This window comes from Salvelinus sp. IW2-2015, linkage group LG18 (genome assembly GCF_002910315.2).
Source record: "Salvelinus sp. IW2-2015 linkage group LG18, ASM291031v2, whole genome shotgun sequence".
Classification (NCBI taxonomy): domain Eukaryota; kingdom Metazoa; phylum Chordata; class Actinopteri; order Salmoniformes; family Salmonidae; genus Salvelinus; species Salvelinus sp. IW2-2015.
In genome coordinates, this window is record NC_036858.1 from 649,212 (window position 1) to 670,633 (window position 21,422).

Below are 21,422 nucleotides of genomic sequence, written 5' to 3' on the forward strand. Positions count from 1 at the left end.
CTCACATCAGATTTAGGATCCAGAGCTACTGATCGGCAGTATGTTAATGCATCTGTATCGGCAGATGTCATGCATCTGTATCTACAGTATGTAATGATCTGTATCTACAGTATGTAATGTATCTGTATCTACAGTATGTAATGATCTGTATCTACAGTATGTAATGCATCTGTATCGAAGTCTGTATCTACAGTATGTAATGCATCTGTATCTACGTATGTAATGCATCTGTATCTACAGTATGTAATGTATCTGTATCTACAGTATGTAATGCATCTGTATCTACAGTATGTAATGCATCTGTATCTCCAGTATGTAATGCATCTGTTATCTGCAGTATGTAATGTATCTGTATCTACAGTATGTAATGCTCTGTATCTACAGTATTTAATGCATCTGTATCTACAGTATGTAATGCATCTGTTTACGTTACAGTATACGTATGTAATGCATCTGTATCATAGCAGTATGTAATGCATCTGTATCTCAGTATGTAATGCATCTGTATCTACAGTATGTAATGCTTGTATCTAACAGTATGTAATGCAGCCTGTATCACAGTATGTAAATGTATCTGTATCGACAGTATCTGTATCTGACAGTATGTAATGCATTCTGTATCGAAACAGTATGTATTATCTGTATCTACGTTGTAATGTATCTGTATCTACAGTATGTATGCATCTGTATCTACAGTATGTAATGCATCGGCATCGCAGTAATGTAATGCATCTGTATCTGCAGTATGTATGGCATCTGTAAATCTACAGTATGTAATCATCTGTATCTACATATTAATGCATCTGTATCTACAGTATGTATGCATCTGTATCTACAGTATGTAATGCATCTGTATCTAAGTATGTAATGCATCTGGTATCTGCAGTATGTAATCATCTGTATCTACAGTATGTAATGCATCTGTATCTACAGTATGTAATGCATCTGATCTGTATTTCTCACAGTATGTAATGTATCTGTATCGACAGTATCTGTATCTACAGTATGTAATGCATCTGTATCGACAGTATGTAATGTATCTGTATCTCAGTATGTAATGTATCTGTATCTACAGTATGTAATGTATCGGCATCGACAGTATCTGTATCTACAGTATGTAATGCATCTATCTACAGTATGTAATGCATCTGTATCTACAGTATGTAATGCATCTGTATCTACAGTATGTATGCATCTGTTCTACAGTATGTAATGTATCGGCATCGACAGTATCTGTATCTACAGTATGTAATGCATCTGTATATGCAGTATTAAAATATCTACATTACATACTGTAGATACAGATGCATTACATACTGTAGATACAGATGCATTACATACTGTAGATACAGATGCATTACATACTGTAGATAGATGCATTACATACTGTAGATACAGATACTGTCGATGCCGATACATTACATACTGTAGATACAGATGCATTACATACTGTAGATACAGATGCATTACATACTGTAGATAGATGCATTACATACTGTAGATACAGATACTGTCGATGCCGATACATTACAACTGTAGATCACGATGCATTACATACTGTCGATACAGATGCATTACATACTGTAGATAAAGATGCATTACATACTGTAGATACAGATCATTACATACTGTAGATACAGATAATTACATACTGTAGATACAGATACATTAACATACTGTCGATACAGATGCATTACATACTGTAGATAGATGCATTACATACTGTAGATACAGATGCATTACATACTGTAGATACAGATGCATTACATACTGTAGATACAGATGCATTACATACTGTAGATACAGATGCATTCATACTGTAGATAGCAGGCATTACATACTGCAGATACAGATGCATTAATACTGTCGTACAGATGCATTACATACTGCAGATACAGATGCATTACATACTGTAGATACAGATGCATTACATACTGTAGATAGATGCATTACATACTGTAAGATACAGATACTTCGATTGCGATACATTACATACTGTAGATACAGATGCATTACATACTGTAGATACAGATACATTACATACTGTAAGATACAGATGCATTACATACTGTAGATAAAGATGCATTACATACTGTAGATACAGATGCATTACATACTGTAGATACAGATGCATTACATACTGTAGATACAGATATTACATAGTACTGCATTACATACTGCATACAGATTACATACTGTAGATACAGATGCATTACATACTGTAGATACAGATGCATTACATACTGTAGATACAGATACATTACATACTGCAGATACAGATGCATTACATACTGTAGATACGATGCATTACAACTGTAGATACAGATACATTACATACTGTAGATACAGATACATTACATACTGTAGATACAGATGCATTACATACTGTAGATACAGATGCATTACATACTGTAGATACAGTACATTACATACTGTAGATACAGATACATTACATACTGTAGATACAGATACATTACATGCTGTAGATACAGATGCATTACATACTGTAGATACAGATGCCATTACATACTGTAGATACAGATACATTACTACTGTAGATAGATACATTACATACTGTAGATACAGATGCAATTACATACTGACATTACATACTGTAGATACAGATGCATTACATACTGTAGATAGATGCATTACATACTGTAGATACAGATACATTACATACTGTAGATACAGATGCATTACATACTGTAGATACAGATGCATTACATACTGTAGATACAGATGCATTACATACTGTAGATACAGATGCATCTGGAATAGATAGTTCACAAACAAATGCATTTTTGATCAAGTGTGTCAGTAGCTCCTAAATTCCCAAGTCTTAAGAAGTTGCAAGGGAAACCTGGGGAAGATTGTTTTAGTATCACTTCGTTGCTAATCAAAACGTCACAAGAAAGAGTGATGAATTAGTCATTATAAAAGTCCGAAAAAAAGATGAGAAAACAAAACGAAACAAAAAAACCTGTTGTGTGTTGCGATTTTCCAGACATATTTGCATGAATCTGTATGTGCTGGAAAACAAATTGTGGAAAAGCTATTTTCTGTTTTGCTGTCACAGCTGTAGTATTCTGTTGTTCACACTTGGGTGTATGAATGTTGAATAACAGTCAGTAAAAGTTCCTTTCCTCTTTCATCTGGCAACTTCCAACAATGAACTGTTCAGTACGGGTTGTAGACAGTTGTGGTATCGTTGAAGTCAACCATGATCCGGGCAGAAGTTACCATTTAAATCCTCAGCTTATCCATCCAAGGGTGAAACCCCCCCCAACTAACCTTAGATCAGTGTCTGGGGGGGGATTACATCTTGTGACAACCTATGACCTTGTGTTCACCAACCCTGATCCAGTGGACCCACTGGGTGTGGTGCAGGCTTTTGTTCTAGCCCAGCACTAAACACACTAATCATCAAGACCGAAGGCTGTAGGTAATATACGAGTTGGACACGGAGGTTTGAGCGAAACTATCATGACGTAATGTGTTGGAAGTTGTTTATTGGAGGCCTTTTTGTTTTTCTGTCCAGTGACATATTTTGACACGGCATCATGATTTTTGTGGAGTTTTAGTGAGTAGGGGAACACAGCTCTAGAACTTGTGTCCGATTCTGTCTTTGCAATACAACGGTCTTCCCTGTAAGCTCCGATTAGTCGACAATAAAATGACAAATCTTGTTGGAATGAATGCTGGTGTGAGTTTGTTCCCTGGACTCAGAGTACTCTGCAGGAGATACGGACTTACGTAGAGTCTAAGACGATGAGAAGCTTCATCTATTTAACATGTTACTATTAAAATCAGGACTTACACAAAAAAGGGGTTCTACAAAATATTTATTTTAAGTTACATTTACCTCCGTTACGCTGAGGTAAACCACAAAGTACAAAACAGCATCTGTATTGTTGCCTTAAAATAAAGGAGATGAGAAGTGACATTCACAGATGAGGCATTGAAACTGAGGAAAAAGGTTTTTAACCAGTAGACTGAGGAAAAGGTTTTTAACCAGTAGACTGTACACCGAGTATACAAAACATTAAGAACACCTGCTCTTTCCATGACAGACTGACCAGGTAAATCCAGGTGAAAGCTATGGTCCCTTAATGTCACTGTGTTAAATCCACTTCAAATCGGTGTAGATGAAGGGGAGAGACAGGTTAAAGGATTTTTAAGCATTGAGACAACTGAGACATGAATTGTGTGTGGTGAGCCATTCAGAGAGTGAATGGGCAACATAGGGGTGGGGTGGGTGGGGGGGGGCACAACTCAATATTGAGCATTGCTCCAGTCAATGGAGTCAACAATAAGGGTGGGGGGCAACTCAATATTAGCATTTCTCACAGTCAATGGAGTCATAGGGGTGGGGGAACCGTCAATATTAAGCATTTCTCCAGTCAATGGAGTCATCGGGGTGGGGGGGAACTCAATATTACATTGCTCCAGTCAATGGAGTCATAGGGTGGGGGGAACTCATATTAGCATTGCTCCAGTCAATGGAGTCAAATAGGGTGGGGGGCAACTCAATTAGCATTGCTCCAGTCAATGAGTCAACATAGGGTGGGGGGGGGGGCAACTCAATATTAGCATTGCTCCAGTCAATGGAGTCACATAGGGGTGGGGGCAACTCAATATTAGCATTGCTCCAGTCAATGGAGTCAACATAGGGTGGGGGGGGGGGCAACTCAATATTAGCATTTCTCCAGTCAATGAAGTCAACATAGGGGTGGGGGCAACTCAATATTAGCATTGCTCCAGTCAATGGAAGTCAACATAGGGGTGGGGGGCAACTCAATATTAGCATTGCTCCAGTCAATAAGTCAACATAGGGGTGGGGCAACTCAATATTAGCATTGCTCAGTCAATGGAGTCAACATAGGGTGGGGGCAACTCAATATTAGCATTGCTCAGTCAATGGAGTCAACATAGGGGTGGGGGGGGCAACTCAATATGAGCCATGCCCAGTCAGTCAAGTGTGTGAATAAATATTACCATTAGAATAATTAGAGACTCAGCCCTGAGATTTGGACACAGAAACAACATTACAAACCAAACACATTTCACAACCATGGAAATAATAGTCCAAAAGTCATATTTGGTACAACGCATCGGTTGTATTAAAGCAGCAATTAGGAACATCATCAGAGTGGCTGGCGATCATTTAGCTCAGTATTGGATTAAATCTGTTCCACTGCAGCACAGAGAAACAAAACATAGGAGGAAAAAAAAGAGGACCCAATAGGAGACATGTTGCTAGGTAGAAGAGTTTTTGATGTGTAGCTATATTAGATATCCACTTAGAACACATATCCAATACATTGCTTTATTCTAGGTGCTATACAAGTGTGATATTGGAAACAGACACACACGTGTATCTCCTGCTGTGTGGGGAATCCTCTCCCAAGGAGCGGCCTGCTGTACATTCACCACCACTGCTGTTCTGGCTCCCTGTACAAACAGACTGACTTCACAGGACTCAGACAGAAACACAATGCCCCTATTGCCACAAATGGAAAAGCACAGAGACCACGACCACCAGACATCCACAGTGACATCTCCTAAATGTACAGGTCTATCAGACCTGCTGTTGACATCTACAGCAGAAAGAGCATGGTAGCGTCGCCTGGTTAGTTGTGTTGATGCAACAGAAAGTCAACGTCCTGGTTAGTTTGTTGATGCAACAGAAGTCAACGTCCTGGTTAGTAGTGTTGATGCAACAGAAGTCAACGTCCTGGTTAGTTGTGTTGATGCAACAAGAAGTCAACGTCTCTGGTTAGTAGTGTTGATGCCAACAGAAGTCAAACGTCCTGGTTAGAGTGTTGATGCAACAGAAGTCAACGTCCTGGTTAGTAGTGTTGATGCAACAGAAGTCAACGTCCTGGTTAGTTGTGTTGAGCAACAGAAGTCAACGTCCTGGTTAGTTGTGTTGATGCAACAGAAGTCAACGTCCTGGTTAGTTGTGTTGATGCAACAGAAGTCAACGTCCTGGTTAGTTGTGTTGATGCAACAGAAGTCAACGTCCTGGTTAGTTGTGTGATGCAACAGAAGTCAAGCGTCCTGGTTAGTAGTGTTGACGCAACAGAAGTCAACGTCCTGGTTAGTTGTGTTGATGCAACAGAAGTCAACGTCCTGGTTAGTTGTGTTGATGCAACAGAAGTCAACGTCCTGGTTAGTTGTGTTGACGCAACAGAAGTCAACGTCCTGGTTAGTTGTGTGTGATGCAACAGAAGTGGGCATCCTGAACACTGACTGATTTGTCCTGCCACCAAAGCTGGCAGGAGAAAGACGAGCAGTTTAGAAGAGTTCAGGTGAGAGAGAGAGAGGACTTCACCAGACGAATGAATGGAGACGGTTGAACATGACCATGCTAACCAAAATCAACTGCTACCCGGTAAAGGATCATGTAAACCCAAACATGTGGTAGCCGGCTAGAAACTAGAGACTGACTGTAGCACTACGGGTCTATACGTAGAGGTGATCTAAAATCAAGTCAGTTTACATCAATTAATACATTTTTTATTTTAAAGTGCCCTTGTTTAAACACATGATGCATGTGTAAGGTATTGTGAGTCATGGGAGTGTTGGCTTGTATTACAATCTTTGTAAATGTAATTCAAGAAAAAATAAAGAAACTAAAATGTAATGAATCCCAGTAAAAACGAGGGAAAGTTAAGAGCTAATGAAGATGTGTGGACCAATCACGTTAGTCTCTGACAGCTGCATCAGTGAGATAGATAAAACCATGGTGTCAATGAAATGAAACAAACACGTTCTCTGTACTGATGATACTAACGAACTACAGTGCATTCAGAAAGTATCAGACCCCTTGACTTTATCCACGTTACAGCCTTACTCTAAAATGTATTAAATATGCTCAATCTACACACAATAACCCATTATGACAAAGAAACAGGTTTTTTAGAAATGTTTACAAACATATTAAAAATGAAAACAGAAATACCTTATTTACATAAGTATTCAGTATTGCTATGAGACTCAATTTTGCTCATGTGCATCCTGTTTCCATTGATCATCCTTGAGATGTTTCTACAACTGTGATTGGAGTCCACCTGTGTAAATTCAATTGATTGAACATGATTTGGAAATGCACACACCTGTCTAAGATTCCACAGTTGACAGTGCATGTCAGAGCAAAAACCAAGCCATGAGGTCAAAGGAATTGTCCGAGGAGCTCCGAGACAGGATTGTGTCGAGGCACATGTCTGGGGAAGGGTACCAAAACATGTCTGCAGCATTGAAGGTCCCCAGAACACAGTGGCCTCCATCATTCTTAAATGGAAGAAGTTTGGAACCACCAAGACTCTTCCTAGAGCTGGCCGCCCGGCCAAACTGAGCAATCGGGGGAGAAGGACCTTGGTCAGGGAGGTGACCAAAAACCTGATGGTCACTCTGACAGAGCTCTAGAGTTCCTCTGTAGAGATGGGAGAGCCATCCAGAAGGACAACCATCTCTGCAGCACCACACCAATCAGGCCGTTATGGTAGAGTGGCCAGACGGAAGCCACTCCTCAGTAAAAAGGCACATGACAGCTCACTTGGAGTTTGCCAAAAGGCACCTAAAAAACTCAGACCATGAGAAACAAGATTCTCTGGTCTGATGAAACCAAGATTTAACTATTTGGCCTGAATGCCAAGGGACACGTCAGGAGGAAACCTGGAACCATCCCTACGGTGAAGCATGGTGGTAGCAGCATCATGATGTGGGGAAATGCAAATGTGACATTTCAGTTCATTTTTAACACATTTGCAAAAATGTCTAAAAACCTGTTTTTGCTTTGTCATGATGGGATATTGTGTGTAGATTGATGAGGGGGGAAAGAATAATGTAACAAAATGTGGAAAAAAAGTCAAAGGGTGTGAATTCTTCCTGAATGCACTGTATGTGGGGGCGAGTCGTGGACTAGATGCTACAGGCCAGGGTGAGTCCACTTTGGTGAGGATTAAGCATTCATAGCTTAACTTCATATGATTTAACAGTTTCATACGTTAAGTGCCAATAAAAAGTGCTTTCAGCAACATCCCTCTTTAGAGGAAGTACATTCACAAAATGAATATACGATACAGGTAAGACACAGTTAACCCTCAATTATTTATATCACTTGAATAAATCAAATGAAAAAACAAAGTGCAATTAAAATCCATTGAAATGCCTGGTCACACCCTCAGAACTAAATCAGATGAATCTGGTGTTATTTTCATCCCATGTATGGTCTTTATGAATAGATCTCAGTTTCTCTACCAAGTGCAGTCTTCAGCGTCGAGGTTCTTACTCATAACTTAGATGCATACAAACACACCTCCGGGTCAATTGCAAAGTAAAAACTAAAGCCACAAGATACCCCCAAAAATAAATAAGCCAAATATATATCACATACTTAGAAAGCTTTATAAAATTAAATATCTCCAATTATTTGATCAACATTTCAATTAAAAAAAAAAGGGAGAATCCTTTTTCCGAATAAATAATTACAAAGCGATAGCACGTGTTTAGCCATAAGCGACGTGAAAACATTTATCTTCAATCAAATGGTGACATTGGCTTTGGGCCCCGCTCCCAACTCTTCTGTTCAGTCATTGGCCCATCTACTACCCACCGTTGGCAGTCAGTCCAGAGCCAGGAGAAGGACTGAGGTGGCAGAACATTAGGACAGCCTTGGTCTTCGCAGTGCTTTATGTGGTGAAGATAACAAGGTAGCAGAAAGTGCAGAAAGCCAGTTTTAAGGTTTGTGGGTGTTTGCATTCCGCCCCAGCCCAGCTGTCAATCAGAGGACAGTTACAGCGTTGCCACAGTTACCGGGTTCACGGGAGAATCCCCGCGTAACGCCACAGATGAACCATGTCTGGAACGGAAGAAAAAATACATGATGTTTTCAAACAAAGACATACCATTTAGCAGTTTGGATATAAAACATAAATATCTTATTACCATCATTGTGATCAAATAATGTTAGAATATGTAAAAACACTAACAGATGTGTGACTCACACGCAGGTCAGTAATGCTGAAATAAAGTGGAAAGAGATGATGTTGTCATGTATAAATGTGAAAGAGAACAACCAGGAAAGAGATGGTGTTGTCATGTATAAATGTGAAAGAGAACAACGCAAAAAGAGATGGTGTTGTCATGTATAAATGTGAAAGAGATGATGTTGTCATGTATAAATGTGAAAGAGATACAACCATGTGGAATAAGAGATGGGTTTTGTCATGTATAAATGTGAAAGAGAACAACCAGGAAGCAGAGATGGTGTTGTCATGTATATATATGTGAAAGAGATCAACCAGGAAAGAGACATGATGTTTGTCATGTATAAATGTGAAAAGAACAGGAAGAGATGATGTTGTCATGTATAAATGTGAAGAGAACAACCAGAAAGAGATGGTGTTGTCATGTATAAATGTGAAAGAGAACAACCAGAAAAGAGATGGTGTTGTCATGTATAAATGTGAAAGAGATCAACCAGGAAAGAGATGATGTTGTCTGTATAAATGTGAAAGAGAACCACCAGGAGAGAGGTGTTGTCATGTATAAATGTGAAAGAGAACAACCGGAAAGAGATGATGTTGTCATGTATAAATGTGAAAGAGAACAACCAGCCATGTGTAGTCAAGTCTGTCTTCTGGTTGTGTCACCGGTTGTCTCTTTCTGTTCCCAGGAGAGCCTTGAAACGACTTGTTCTGGGGAGAGAACAGACTTGTTCTGGGAGGAACAGACGGTAAATCGCAGTAACACACAGCGAAACCCAAAAGGGAACAGACTTGTTCTAGGGGAGGAACAGACGGTAAATCCAGTTAACACACAGTGAAACCAAAAGGGAACAGACTTGTTCTAGGGAGGAAAGACAGTAAATCCCAGTAACACACAGTGAACCAAAAGGAACAGACTTGTTCTAGGGGAGGAACAGACAGTAATCCAGTAACACACAGTGAAAACCAAAAGGGAACAGACTTGTTCTGGGGAGGAACAGACGGTAAATCCAGTAACACCAGTGAAACCAAAAGGGAACAGACTTGTTCTGGGGGGAGGAACAGACGGTATGCATGGTGTACACGATGCAGTAGGGCTGTCTACATGATGCAGTATGGGCTGGTGTGACTGATGCAGTAGACTGTGACATGATGCAGTAGGGGCTGTGTATGATGCAAGGCATGTGTAATGATAGCGGTAGGGCTGTCTACATGATGCGGTAGGCGCTAGTTACATGATGCGGTAGGGTTTACATGATGCTGGTGGGATGTCTACATGATGCGGTAAATGGGTGTCTACACATGATGCGGTAGGGCTGTCTACATGTTATGCGGCTATCGGGCTGTCTTATGATGGGACGGTTAGGTGCTGGTTCTACATGATGCGGTAGGCGTGTCTACACATGGGGCGGTAGGGCGTCTGATAGGATGGGTTAAAGGGCTGTCTAAGAGCGGTAGGGCTGTCTACCGAGCGGTAGGGCTGTCCACGATAGAGCGGGTAGGTCAGGCTGTCTACACGACGCGGTAGGGCTGTCTACACGACGCGGTAGGGCTGTCTACACCGCGGTAGGCTGCTGTCTACACGACGGTAGGTGTCTACACGACGCGGTAGGGCTGTCTACACGAGGACGCGAGTAGGGCTGTCTACGGTACGAGGGTCAGGGTCGGCTGTCTACACGACGCGGTAGGGCTGTCTACAACGCGGGTAGGCTGTCTACACGACGCGGTAGGGGCTGTCTACAACGAGCGGTAGGGGGCGTGGGTTTGCGGTAGGGCTGTCTAACGACGCGGTAGGGCTGTCTACACGACGCGGTAGGGCTGTCTACACGAGACGCGGTCAGGAGCTGTCTACACGACGCGGTAGGGCTGTCTACACGACGCGGTAGGGTGTTGCTACAACGACGCGGTAGGGTGTCTACGGCAACGCGGTACTGGTGTGTCTTAAACGACGCAGTAGGGCTGTCTACATGAACAAGTAGGGCTTCTACAATGACGCAGTAGGGCTGTGTACATGAGCATGTATGGGCTGTCTACATAGAGATGTAGGGCTGCTACTGACGACAGTAGGGCTGTACAGACCAAGTAGGGTCTGTCTACACGACGCAGTAGGACGCTGTTCTACACGACGCGCTAGGGCTGTCTACACGACGCGTAGGGTGTTCACGATGGGTAGGTCAGTGGTGTCTACACGATGCGGTAGGGCTGTTACACGCGGTAGAGGGCTGTCTACACGATGCAGTAGGGCTGTCTACACGATGCAGTGGGCTGTCTCACGATGCAGTAGGGCTGTCTACACGATGCAGCTAGGACTGTGTACACATGATGCAGTAGGACTGTGTACATGATGCAGTAGGACTGTGTACATGATGCAGTAGGACTGTGTACATGATGCAGTAGGGCTGTGTAGTCAGCCTCAGCATGAAGCAACGCTTTACTAGAAGACAAGCCATACTTCATCTAGTAATACACAAATCATAAAATGGAGGATTGCTAATTTGTCAGTTCCATGTCAGCAAAATTCTCTTTCAAAAAAGACATCTTTGTACAGTGAGACAGAAAACACTGACAGCAACTGAGCGAGTGAATGAGATGGTCTTGGTAAGGATCAAACTAGCAGTCATTTAAATCAACCGTCCATACCTTGTGCTTGTGCATTTCATGGAGAAGTTCTCTTCATTGAGGACACAGTCTGTGGGGAGAAGAATGCTTGGATAATGAAGATCACTGATCAATAGCAAAACAGCAGCTGAACCAGACTACCCACAACCAACCGGCTACAGAGAGCCTGCAACACACACAACACACACACACACACACACACACACACACACACACACACACACACACAAACAACACACACACACACACACACACACACACACACACACACACACACACACACAACACACACACACACACACAACAACACAACACAACACCAACACACACACACACACACACAGCTGGGGTGGCATTCACGTTTTAAAACCACAGTACTAGTGTTATTATATAGGGGGGGGGATTAGTGTTAGGACACAAGACAAACACGATCCAGGATACACTTCACACATCCATCCCCCAGGGGGCAGCAACTGGGTTAGTACAACGCTGCTGCCAACTAGGGCCAGTCAGTGTCCCAGCTGGTAAGCCGTGAGGCTGCTGGTTGTGTTAGATGGCCCGAAGGCCTTTCCTTTTGTTTTCAGTCTTTCGATTGGATTAATTCCCCTTTTTGGTACATATTTTTGTTTCGTCCACACTGCAAATAATCCACTTGGACTGGTATGGAGGATAGAGAAACAGGCTGGCCCTGGACCAAGGTAAAGTTGCTCTCTCCGGGTATTTAATTATGGTGCATGGATTTCTCACATAAATGTACATTCCATTCAGGTTAAGACCAGTTAGCTAGCGCAGATCAGAATAACGAGTCAGGTTACAGAATAGCTAGGGAGATCCTAGACATAACGAGTCAGGTAACAGACCAGTTAGATAGCCGCGAAGATCCCTAGACATAACGAGTCAGGTTACAGACCAGTTAGCTAGGCCGCAGATCCCTAGACATAACGAGTCAGGTTACAGACCAGTTAGTCAGACCAGACTATAGACGAGTCGGTTACAGACCAGTTAGCTAGGCGCAGATCCTAGACTAACGAGTCAGGTTACAGACCAGTTAGCTAGGCCGCAGATCCCTAGACATAACGAGTCAGGTACAGACCAGTTAGCTAGGCCGCAGATCCCTAGACATACAGAGTCAGGTAACAGACCAGTTAGCTAGGCGCAGATCCCTAGACATAACGAGTTCAGGTTACAACCAGTTAGCTAGGCCGCAGATCCCGGACATAACGAGTCAGGTTACAGACCAGTTAGCTAGGCCGCAGATCCCTAGACATAACGAGTCAGGTTACAGACCAGTTAGCTAGGCCGCAGATCCAGACATAACGAGTCAGGTTACAACCAGTTAGCTAGGCCGCGATCCCGACATAACGAGTCAGGTTACAGACCAGTTAGCTAGCGCCGCAGATCCCGGACATAACGAGTCAGGTTACAGACCAGTTAGCCAGGCCGCAGATTCCGGACATAACGAGTCAGGTTACAGACCAGTTAGCTAGGCCGCAGATCTGGACATAACGAGTCAGGTTACAGACCAGTTAAGCTAGGCGCAGATCCCTAGACAAAACGAGTCAGGTTACAGACCGGTTAGCTAGGCCGCAGATCCTAGACATAACGAGTCAGGTTACAGACCAGTTAGCTAGCCGCAGATCCCTGGACATAACGAGTCAGGTTACAGACCAGTTAGCTAGGCCGCAGATCCCTGACATAACGAGTCAGGTTACAGACCAGTTAGCTAGGCCGCAGATCCCTAGACATAACGAGTCAGGTTACAGACCAGTTAGCTAGGCCGCAGATCCCTAGAACATAACGAGTCAGGTTACAGACCAGTTAGCTAGGCGCAGATCCCTGACATAACGAGTCAGGTTACAGACCAGTTAGCTAGGCCGCAGATCCCTAGACATAACGAGTCAGGTTACAGACCAGTTAGCTAGGCCGCAGTCCTAGACATAACGAGTCAGGTTACAGACCAGTTAGCTAGGCCGCAGATCTAGACATAACGAGTCAGGTTACAGATCCTAGACATAACGAGTCAGGTTACAGACCAGTTAGCTAGGCGCAGATCCCTAGACATACAGAGTCAGGTTACAGACCAGTTAGCTAGGCCGCAGATCCCTAGACATAAGGAGTCAGGTTACAGATCCCTAGACATAACGAGTCAGGTTACAGACCAGTTAGCTAGGCCGCAGATCCCTAGACATAACGAGTCAGGTAACAGACCAGTTAGCTAGGGGCAGATCCCTAGACATAACGAGTCAGGTTACAGACCGGTTAGCTAGGCCGCAGATCCCTAGACATAACGGAGTCAGGTTACAGACCAGTTAGCTAGGCCGCAGATCCTAGACATAACGAGTCAGGTTAAGATCTAGAATAACGAGTCAGGTTACAGACCAGTTAGCTGGCCGCAGATCCCTAGACATAACGAGTCAGGTACAGACCAGTTAGCTAGGCCGCAGATCCCTAGACATAACGAGTCAGGTTACAGACCAGTTAGCTAGGCCGCAGATCCCTAGACATAACGAGTCAGGTTACAGACCAGTTAGCTAGGCCGCAGATCCCTAGACATAACGAGTCAGGTTACAGACCAGTTAGCTAGGCCGCAGATCCCTAGACATAACGAGTCAGGTTACAGACCAGTTAGCTAGGCCGCAGATCCCTAGACATAACGAGTCAGGTTACAGACCAGTTAGCTAGGCCGCAGATCCCTAGACATAACGAGTCAGGTTACAGACCAGTTAGCTAGGCCGCAGATCCCTAGACATAACGAGTCAGGTTACAGACCAGTTAGCTAGGCCGCAGATCCCTAGACATAACGAGTCAGGTTACAGATCCCTAGACATAACGAGTCAGGTTACAGACCAGTTAGCTAGGCCGCAGATCCTCAGACATAACGAGTCAGGTTACAGACCAGTTAGCTAGGCCGCAGATCCCTAGACATAACGAGTCAGGTTCAGACCAGTTAGCTGGGCCGCAGATCCAAGACATAACGAGTCAGGTTACAGACCATTTTAGCCGGCGCAGATCCCCAGACATAAGAGTCAGGTTACAGACCAGTTAGTCTAGGAGCCGCACATCCTGACATAACGAGTCAGGTTACAGACCAGTTAGCTAGGCCGCAGATCCCTAGACATAACGAGTCAGGTTACAGACCAGTTAACTAGGCTTAAAACCCCCAGACATAATGAGTCAAGCCGATTAAACAGCACGATCATTACACAGGTGCACCTTGTGCTGGGGACAATAAATGGCCACTCTAAAATGTGCAGTTTTGTAGGGAGCATGCAATTGACATGCTGACTACAGGAATGTCCACCAGAGCTTTTGGCAGAGAATTGAATGTTCATTTTAGAGAATTTGGCACTACGTCCAACCGGCGTCACAATCGCAGACCACATGTAACCACGCCAGCCCAGGACCTCCACATCAGGCTTCTTCACCTGTGGGATGGTCTGAGACCAGCGACCCAGACAGCTGATGAAACTGAGGAGTATTTGTGGATGTAATAAAGCCCCTTTGTGTGGAAAAACTCATTCTGATTGGCTGGGCCTGGCACCCCAGTGGCCTCCCAGGCCCACCCATGGCTGCCCTGTGAAATCCATAAATTAGGGCCTAATTAATTTATATAAATTGACTGATTTGCTTACATGAACTGTAACTCACTGAAATCGTTGAAATTGTTGCAKGTGGCGTTTATATTTTTGTTCAGTATAGATTGCCTATGAATAATCACCATTAATAAATGGAACAATAATGATGTTATTCAACGTACTGACTCCGAGGTGCGGCACACAGGCCACGTAGCCTATTTCTATGCATACCTGCTCCTACTATGCACAACAAAAATAACAAAGATATCATTTTTTTTTTTTTTTTTTTTAACATAGGCCGTACCAAAAGACCAGTTGGCCTGTGCTAGTAATTGTGTCTTGACGCCCCATTGCTGGTGAGCTTGCAAAGTGAACAGTTCATATTCTTGATCACCCAAAAAAATTTGGAGCCGGATATTTATTATGGCAATCCGCTCTCCCTACAATTTGACATTTGCAAATGCACCCGATCCTATAGCTGTACAACAAATCAGCAGTCTGTTCTCTGGCACACTGGACCTTTGTTGATTGACAGCTTGCTGGTCCAATCAGAGGTCAGAGTGTGCATTTCATAAGCCAATCTGTTGCACTTTTTATTCTAAGGGCAATGCTGTGGCTACTGCCTCTGGCTGCATGGAGAGTTATCCACAGAGACTGTGCCACAAAATAAGTCCAGAGTCTTGACGCTCCCAAGTCAAGTCTCAAATAATGACATTTTCTATCAAATCGAGTCTCAAGACAAATCTGTGAGACAAGGAGACTCACCRYWTGGTCCCAGTAGGGGACAGGGATAAGGACAGAGGAGACTCACCTGTTGGTCCCAGTAGGGGACAGGGATAAGGACAGAGGAGACTCACCTGATGGTCCCAGTAGGGGACAGGGATAAGGACAGAGGAGACTCACCTGATGGTCCCAGTAGGGGACAGGGATAAGGACAGAGGAGACTCACCTGACTGTAGAGAACACCTGTAGTGATACTTGTTGGGGCATCCTTTGATGAAGCAGCCCAACGTGGCACCTGGGTTATGGCAGCGAGAACACGTCTGAAAACATGAAATGCAATAGATTGGTTTCCTCGTGTTGCGGGCCAAGACAAGCTGCTATAGTAGTTTACATTTCGGGTACATTTCGCTACACCTACAATAACATCTGCTAAACACATGTATGTGACCAATAAAAATGTATTTGACATTGTAAAACAGAGTTGTAGCACTATTACATACGAACTAAATGTAAAATACGACGTTACAACAGCAGACATAGCCCTCAATGGAAGATCACTATATATTCACCCCAAATCATAAATCAATAAAGACATCTGTTTCTATCCTGCAGGATTTACACTTACCGTCTCCTGAGCCACCTTGACTGCCTCTTCCAGGCCGTAGAGCCTTCCCTTCACCAGGAACACACCTGTAGACCAGATGCTGCAGTCCTCGTGGAGCCAGTACTCACACTGGTCCAGAGGCACCACAGGGGGAATGTACCAGTCATCCACTGCAGTCCTGGCCCCAGATGTTACCAAAGGCCCAGCCTCAATCCTGCCCCTCTTAGCTCCAGGGCTGCCTGAGAGGTCGCTGTCACTGGTCCACCTCCCCAGCAGGCCCTCCTGTTTCAGTCGGGGGTCAGGTTTGTGGGGCCAGGGGACCCCCGGGGGCCTCTCACATTTTCTGCCCCGGCCTCTCACGCTGCAGGATGAGTCAGAGTCACTGAGATCCTCCTCTTCTTTGAGGCCTGGTTTGCTAGCTGGGGCTTCAGTGCTGGGTCTGTATCCCTCAGGGTAGTAGGGCCCGTGGAGGTCCCCAAGGTCCATGGCGTTAGCCGAGCCTCCACACAGGCAGCAAACCAGGGAGCTGTGGTGCTGGCTGTGGGTGGAGATGCGGCCCAGCTGGAGGCAGGAAGTGGATGGTACAGCCCCTGGGAGGAAACCCCTGGATCCTGAACTTCCAGCCTGCTGTTGCCCCTGGCCATTCTGCCTGGGCTTCTCCTCCTCTGGGTAGTTGATGACAGTACAGTTGGCGTGGGAGGTGGAGGAGGGCTTATGCTCTATGTGGATGAAAGGAGAGAACGTGTCCACCCTCATGTCCCTCTTCTCCTCCTTGTAGTTGATGTATTTCAGTTTGATCTCAGGCTCCTGAGGGGAGAATATTGAGAACTGGTCCAGTCTGGGTTTCTTCCGTTTCTTCTTGGGAGCAGGGGTCGCCTTCCTTGTTTTGGCTGTGGGAGCAGGGGCCGCCTTCCTTGTTTTGGCTGTGGGAGCAGGGGCCGCCTTCCTTGTTTTGGCTGTGGGAGCAGCTGCTTCGCTGCTTGTAGTCTTAGCTTTATGCTTCCCGGGTTCCTTTGGAGATGTTTTAAGTGACGGTGATAGGGTCAGTAAATCCACCTTAGAGGAGGGCTCGGGACCTGACTCTCTGTGTTCCGACTCCTTCTCTGAGTCTTTGTCTGGAGCAAAGGGCAGACTGGAGGTTATTGGAGATGTGCTGTGGTTGTGTGGGTATTTTGAAAAACGGCCGTGTTCTGAATCTGAGGTAGACTCTATGCAACTGTCTGCGTTTGTGTAAATATTATCCATATGACTGGTCAGTGAGGCTACTGCTGCCTGTACTTTAGTCTCTCCCTCGCAGCTAGACGCTGCTTTATTCTGGACCTTCTTCTTCTTCTTCACTACACACGAGGTCTGTTTGTTAGGACTAACACCGGCTTTAGATGGACTGCTCTGGGTCAGGGGGTTTGTCTGACGCTTGGGCTTCTTGGTGGACACTTTATACCAGTTAGGGTTTATGTTCATCACTATGGCCTCTAACCTGGTTCCCCTGCCAGAGCGAGGGGGGAGTTGTTTCCTCTCAGAAGTCTTCCGCTCTGCCCTCACATTACCATTCAGGTGAGTAGCAGCTGTCTGCTCTGCCTTCACATTACCATTCAGGTGAGTAGCAGCTGTCTGCTCTGCCCTCACATTACCATTCAGGTGAGTAGCAGCTGTCTGCTCTGCCTTCACATTACCATTCAGGTGAGTAGCAGCTGTCTGCTCTGCCTTCACATTACCATTCAGGTGAGTAGCAGCTGTCTGCTCGGGGTTCTTTTCTGAAACCTCTGGTACAATGCTCCCGTCTTCTGTCAAATCAACAATAGTCTCCGAAGCTGCCTTGGGATTATGTCCTGGCTGCTGGAAGTCCTTGCTGTAATCTAACCTTGGTATATTCTCGCCATTAGACCTTGTCCCCTGTACTGCAGACAGCCCAGGTCCTCCTCTCCCCAGCTCATCCCAGCGGGTATCAGCCGTGTGGTCTGGTGAATAATTGTAAGCGCAGTGTGAGCAGGAGGCCTGAGGCAGAATGAGCCCATCCTCTACGTCGTCCAGTGAGACAGAGGGAGAGACCGGGTCCTCCAGAGGACTGATATAGTCCCTATTCGGAGAACACAGGTCCCTGGGACTCCTGCTGTCCTGCATCAGGACCGGCTCCTCTGTTCTAGAGATGAGAAAGAGAACCTCTGAAGCCCTCTGACCCTCCTCCATGTCTGTAGTGAGAGACTCTGGGGAGGAATCGACACAGATGGCAGAGTTGGACCAGCTGCTACTACCCTGGCCATTCTGCAATCCATTGTTGACCGTGTCCTGAGAAAGAGTGTGTTTCATTGAACTCCCTCTCTGTTGAGGCTTGTATTTCTCCACTCCTCCGTTACTGGCAACTCGATGGCCATTGATTTCATAAGACTGCTGCATCAGACACACCCCTGCGACATTCTCACCCACCACCTGGGCCGGAGGGATAGAGTCAAGTATTTCCGACCGAGGTGCTAAGCCCAGAGGCCTATCCACCTGCTGCAGGTAGCCATCCATTGTTGAGAACCTGCTGATCGACGGGACGCCGTAGAGAGAGGGATGCTGGGAGAGAGAGGGATGCTGGGAGAGAGAGGGATGCTGGGAGAGAGAGGGATGCTGGGAGAAGACATGAGACCGGCTCACATATGAGAGAGTGACTGTAGTGTTGGAGAAAGCATTGTCCGGCTGTATCTGGTCTACTGGTTGAAGCCTGTGGTCGTGGTCAGTCTCGGGGAAGTTTGGGTACCAGCTGGGAGGCTTGACCACCCGTAGGGCCTCCATGGAGTTGGCTTTCAAGAGGCATTCCTCACCTTTTCTGGTCAGGTCCATCACAGCGGGAAGGCTGCGGGTAGAGGAAAGGTCCTGTGGCTGTAAATCATCAGAGTCCCCCAGTGGTTGCTCCATAGCAACTGAAATTAGGCAGAAATACAGAAAGGTTAGATTAATACATGGAATTGAAATGATCTTGACCTCAGTGAGAACATGACTGGATACAGGACAAGATTGGGTTCCATCATCACCAAGCACATTGGTCAACAGTGGATTGCAACTTTATCTAGCTAGAGTCCAGACAACAAGCTGCTAGCGATAATGCACATCACAGACTTAGCTAGCTAAATATCGAAATAGCTAACTAGAAAGCAAACAAGTCAGAACTAAATGCTAAACGTGCTCTAACGTTGTTGTCGTTGGCTGTCAGCGTTCACTTAGTTTTCCATTACTACTGTTCAAAGTAATGTAACGTTAATTGAGTTCASCAAGAACGTTGCAGATTCATTAAATGGCGGGTATACAAATGAGTAAACAAACAATGTATCGCGTTTGCACTTGCAGCTACAGTATCAAGCTGACTCGGAAAAAGTGGCCAAATCAGAAGTATATAACGTTACTGGAAATCCACCAAAATAGATGCGATAAGAAAAGAAAGATAATATACACTAACAAAAAAGTTGCCAACTGGCTTCGAACCGCTTTGCCTTCTCACAAACAAATAGAACTTAGCTAACTACATTTATGTTTAGCTAACTTTCCGTAACCTGGAATGACAGCTGACTGTCCCAAACTAGCTCCCTTTTTTGTCGTCAGTCAAATGGGTTCTGACTAGGGAGTACAGCTACGACCGGAGGTGACCTTTTCGTAGCAGGTTAGAAGAAGTTACACTGCAGGTTAGAAAACTTTAGTTAAGGTTGGGGAACGGGTTAGGATTAACTAAAATGATCTCCTAACCAGTTACGAAAAGTCACTTCCGGTCTTAGTTGTACAACCTCAAGTCCAGTCACAACTAGTCAAATGTGAAAGATGATTCGTGCGACGACAAGAGCTACAGTAACATTACCTCGCTAGTTATCAGATTAATTTATGTAAATAGGATACGCGTTTTGATTTGGTTAGTTAATGTAACCAGTTCACGATGTACTAAACTAGCTGGCTATGTAGTTAGCCGCTTATCACAAAACAATGTCCCTTGTAAAAGTTGCACCTCTCTAATACTCTTCTAAACTGACCAATTCATCTGTAGTTGATATGGGAACGTCATTTTATTGTGAAATAATGGGTGACTGGCTGGTGGCTATAATAATACAATCCTTGAATATTTGCTGGTTATTGCCATTCCGCGTTGGGGATCGATTTCCCGCAGACCACGGAGGGATGGAGTGATGCATTTATTAGATACAGCTAGCTAGCAACCAACTTTGATTTATTTCTGGTTTCCTAGCTAGCTTGCTAAGCTAATTTGCTAGGCCCTTCGTATGAAACAAAAGAGCGAACATATTGCGCTGCCYGAGACTGAAACTTACCCAAACAGGAAGGAGTGTGGGGCTTTACAAATGTCCAATTCAACAGTGAGTCCCACCCAGCATCTTGGTCAAGAGCCAATCTAACTCTTGTACCCTAAAACTCAGAACTAGATTTGTGTCAGGCAACAGGATCAAAAATCCCTGCACTTTCCCGAACACGCGTAAACTGCGCAACATTTCAAGAACAGCATTTGTCAGCTCTCAGCTGGCGATCACAGTGAAGCATTATGGGAAGTTGGGAAACAACGAAACTTCATATACTGTCATTGGGACGAAAGCTGGGAGAGTTGCTTTTCATCCGCAGGTTTTCTTGTCATGGTCCTTAATTTATAAGCATAATTTTTCTCCACACATATATTATATGGAATAATCGGGATATATTGTATAAAAATATTTATTTGTTTTTAGAATATTGGTTCCGAAATAATATCCTATTGGTGAGCCAACTTGTAAATGCAGAGGGTCTTTTACTTAATCATAAGGAATTATTATCGCTTTACAAGATCCCTGTAACACCTAAAGATTTTGCAAGACTAGATGCCATTCCCTCCGGTATTGCTTTATTATTCAGGAACGTGTCAAGACTTGACCCTCAGAACATACGATTATCCCTTTT

At 44.5% G+C, this 21,422-nt stretch overlaps 1 protein-coding gene and 1 long non-coding RNA gene across 2 annotated transcripts; both read right to left on the reverse strand.

The window, feature by feature from the left end:
* Positions 1 to 6,506: 6,506 nt before the first annotated feature.
* Positions 6,507 to 9,930, reverse strand: LOC111978249 (uncharacterized). Its single transcript, XR_002879129.2, has 2 exons — positions 9,621 to 9,930; positions 6,507 to 8,866 (listed from the first exon to the last, which is right to left on the reverse strand). It is a non-coding gene; the product is annotated as an uncharacterized lncRNA (long non-coding RNA).
* A 1,287-nt stretch (positions 9,931 to 11,217) lies between these two features.
* Positions 11,218 to 21,024, reverse strand: LOC111978681 (transcription factor 20-like). Its single transcript, XM_024008887.2, has 4 exons — positions 20,807 to 21,024; positions 16,536 to 19,417; positions 16,137 to 16,230; positions 11,218 to 11,682 (listed from the first exon to the last, which is right to left on the reverse strand). The coding sequence occupies exons 2-4, from the start codon at positions 19,410 to 19,412 to the stop codon at positions 11,615 to 11,617; spliced, it is 3,039 nt and encodes a 1,012-aa protein (XP_023864655.1). The 5' UTR covers positions 19,413 to 19,417; positions 20,807 to 21,024; the 3' UTR covers positions 11,218 to 11,614.
* Positions 21,025 to 21,422: the final 398 nt, after the last annotated feature.

Excerpts from the sequence above, each read along its gene's own strand:
- LOC111978681 (XM_024008887.2), bottom strand. The coding sequence starts at position 19,412 with ATGGAGCAACCACTGGGGGACTCTGATGATTTACAGCCACAGGACCTT. Across the intron at positions 16,231-16,535 it reads TCAAGGTGGCTCAGGAGACG|ACGTGTTCTCGCTGCCATAA; the intron begins GTAAGTGTAAAT and ends TCATGTTTTCAG. Across the intron at positions 11,683-16,136 it reads CAGGTGTTCTCTACAGTCAG|ACTGTGTCCTCAATGAAGAG; the intron begins GTGAGTCTCCTC and ends TTCTCCCCACAG.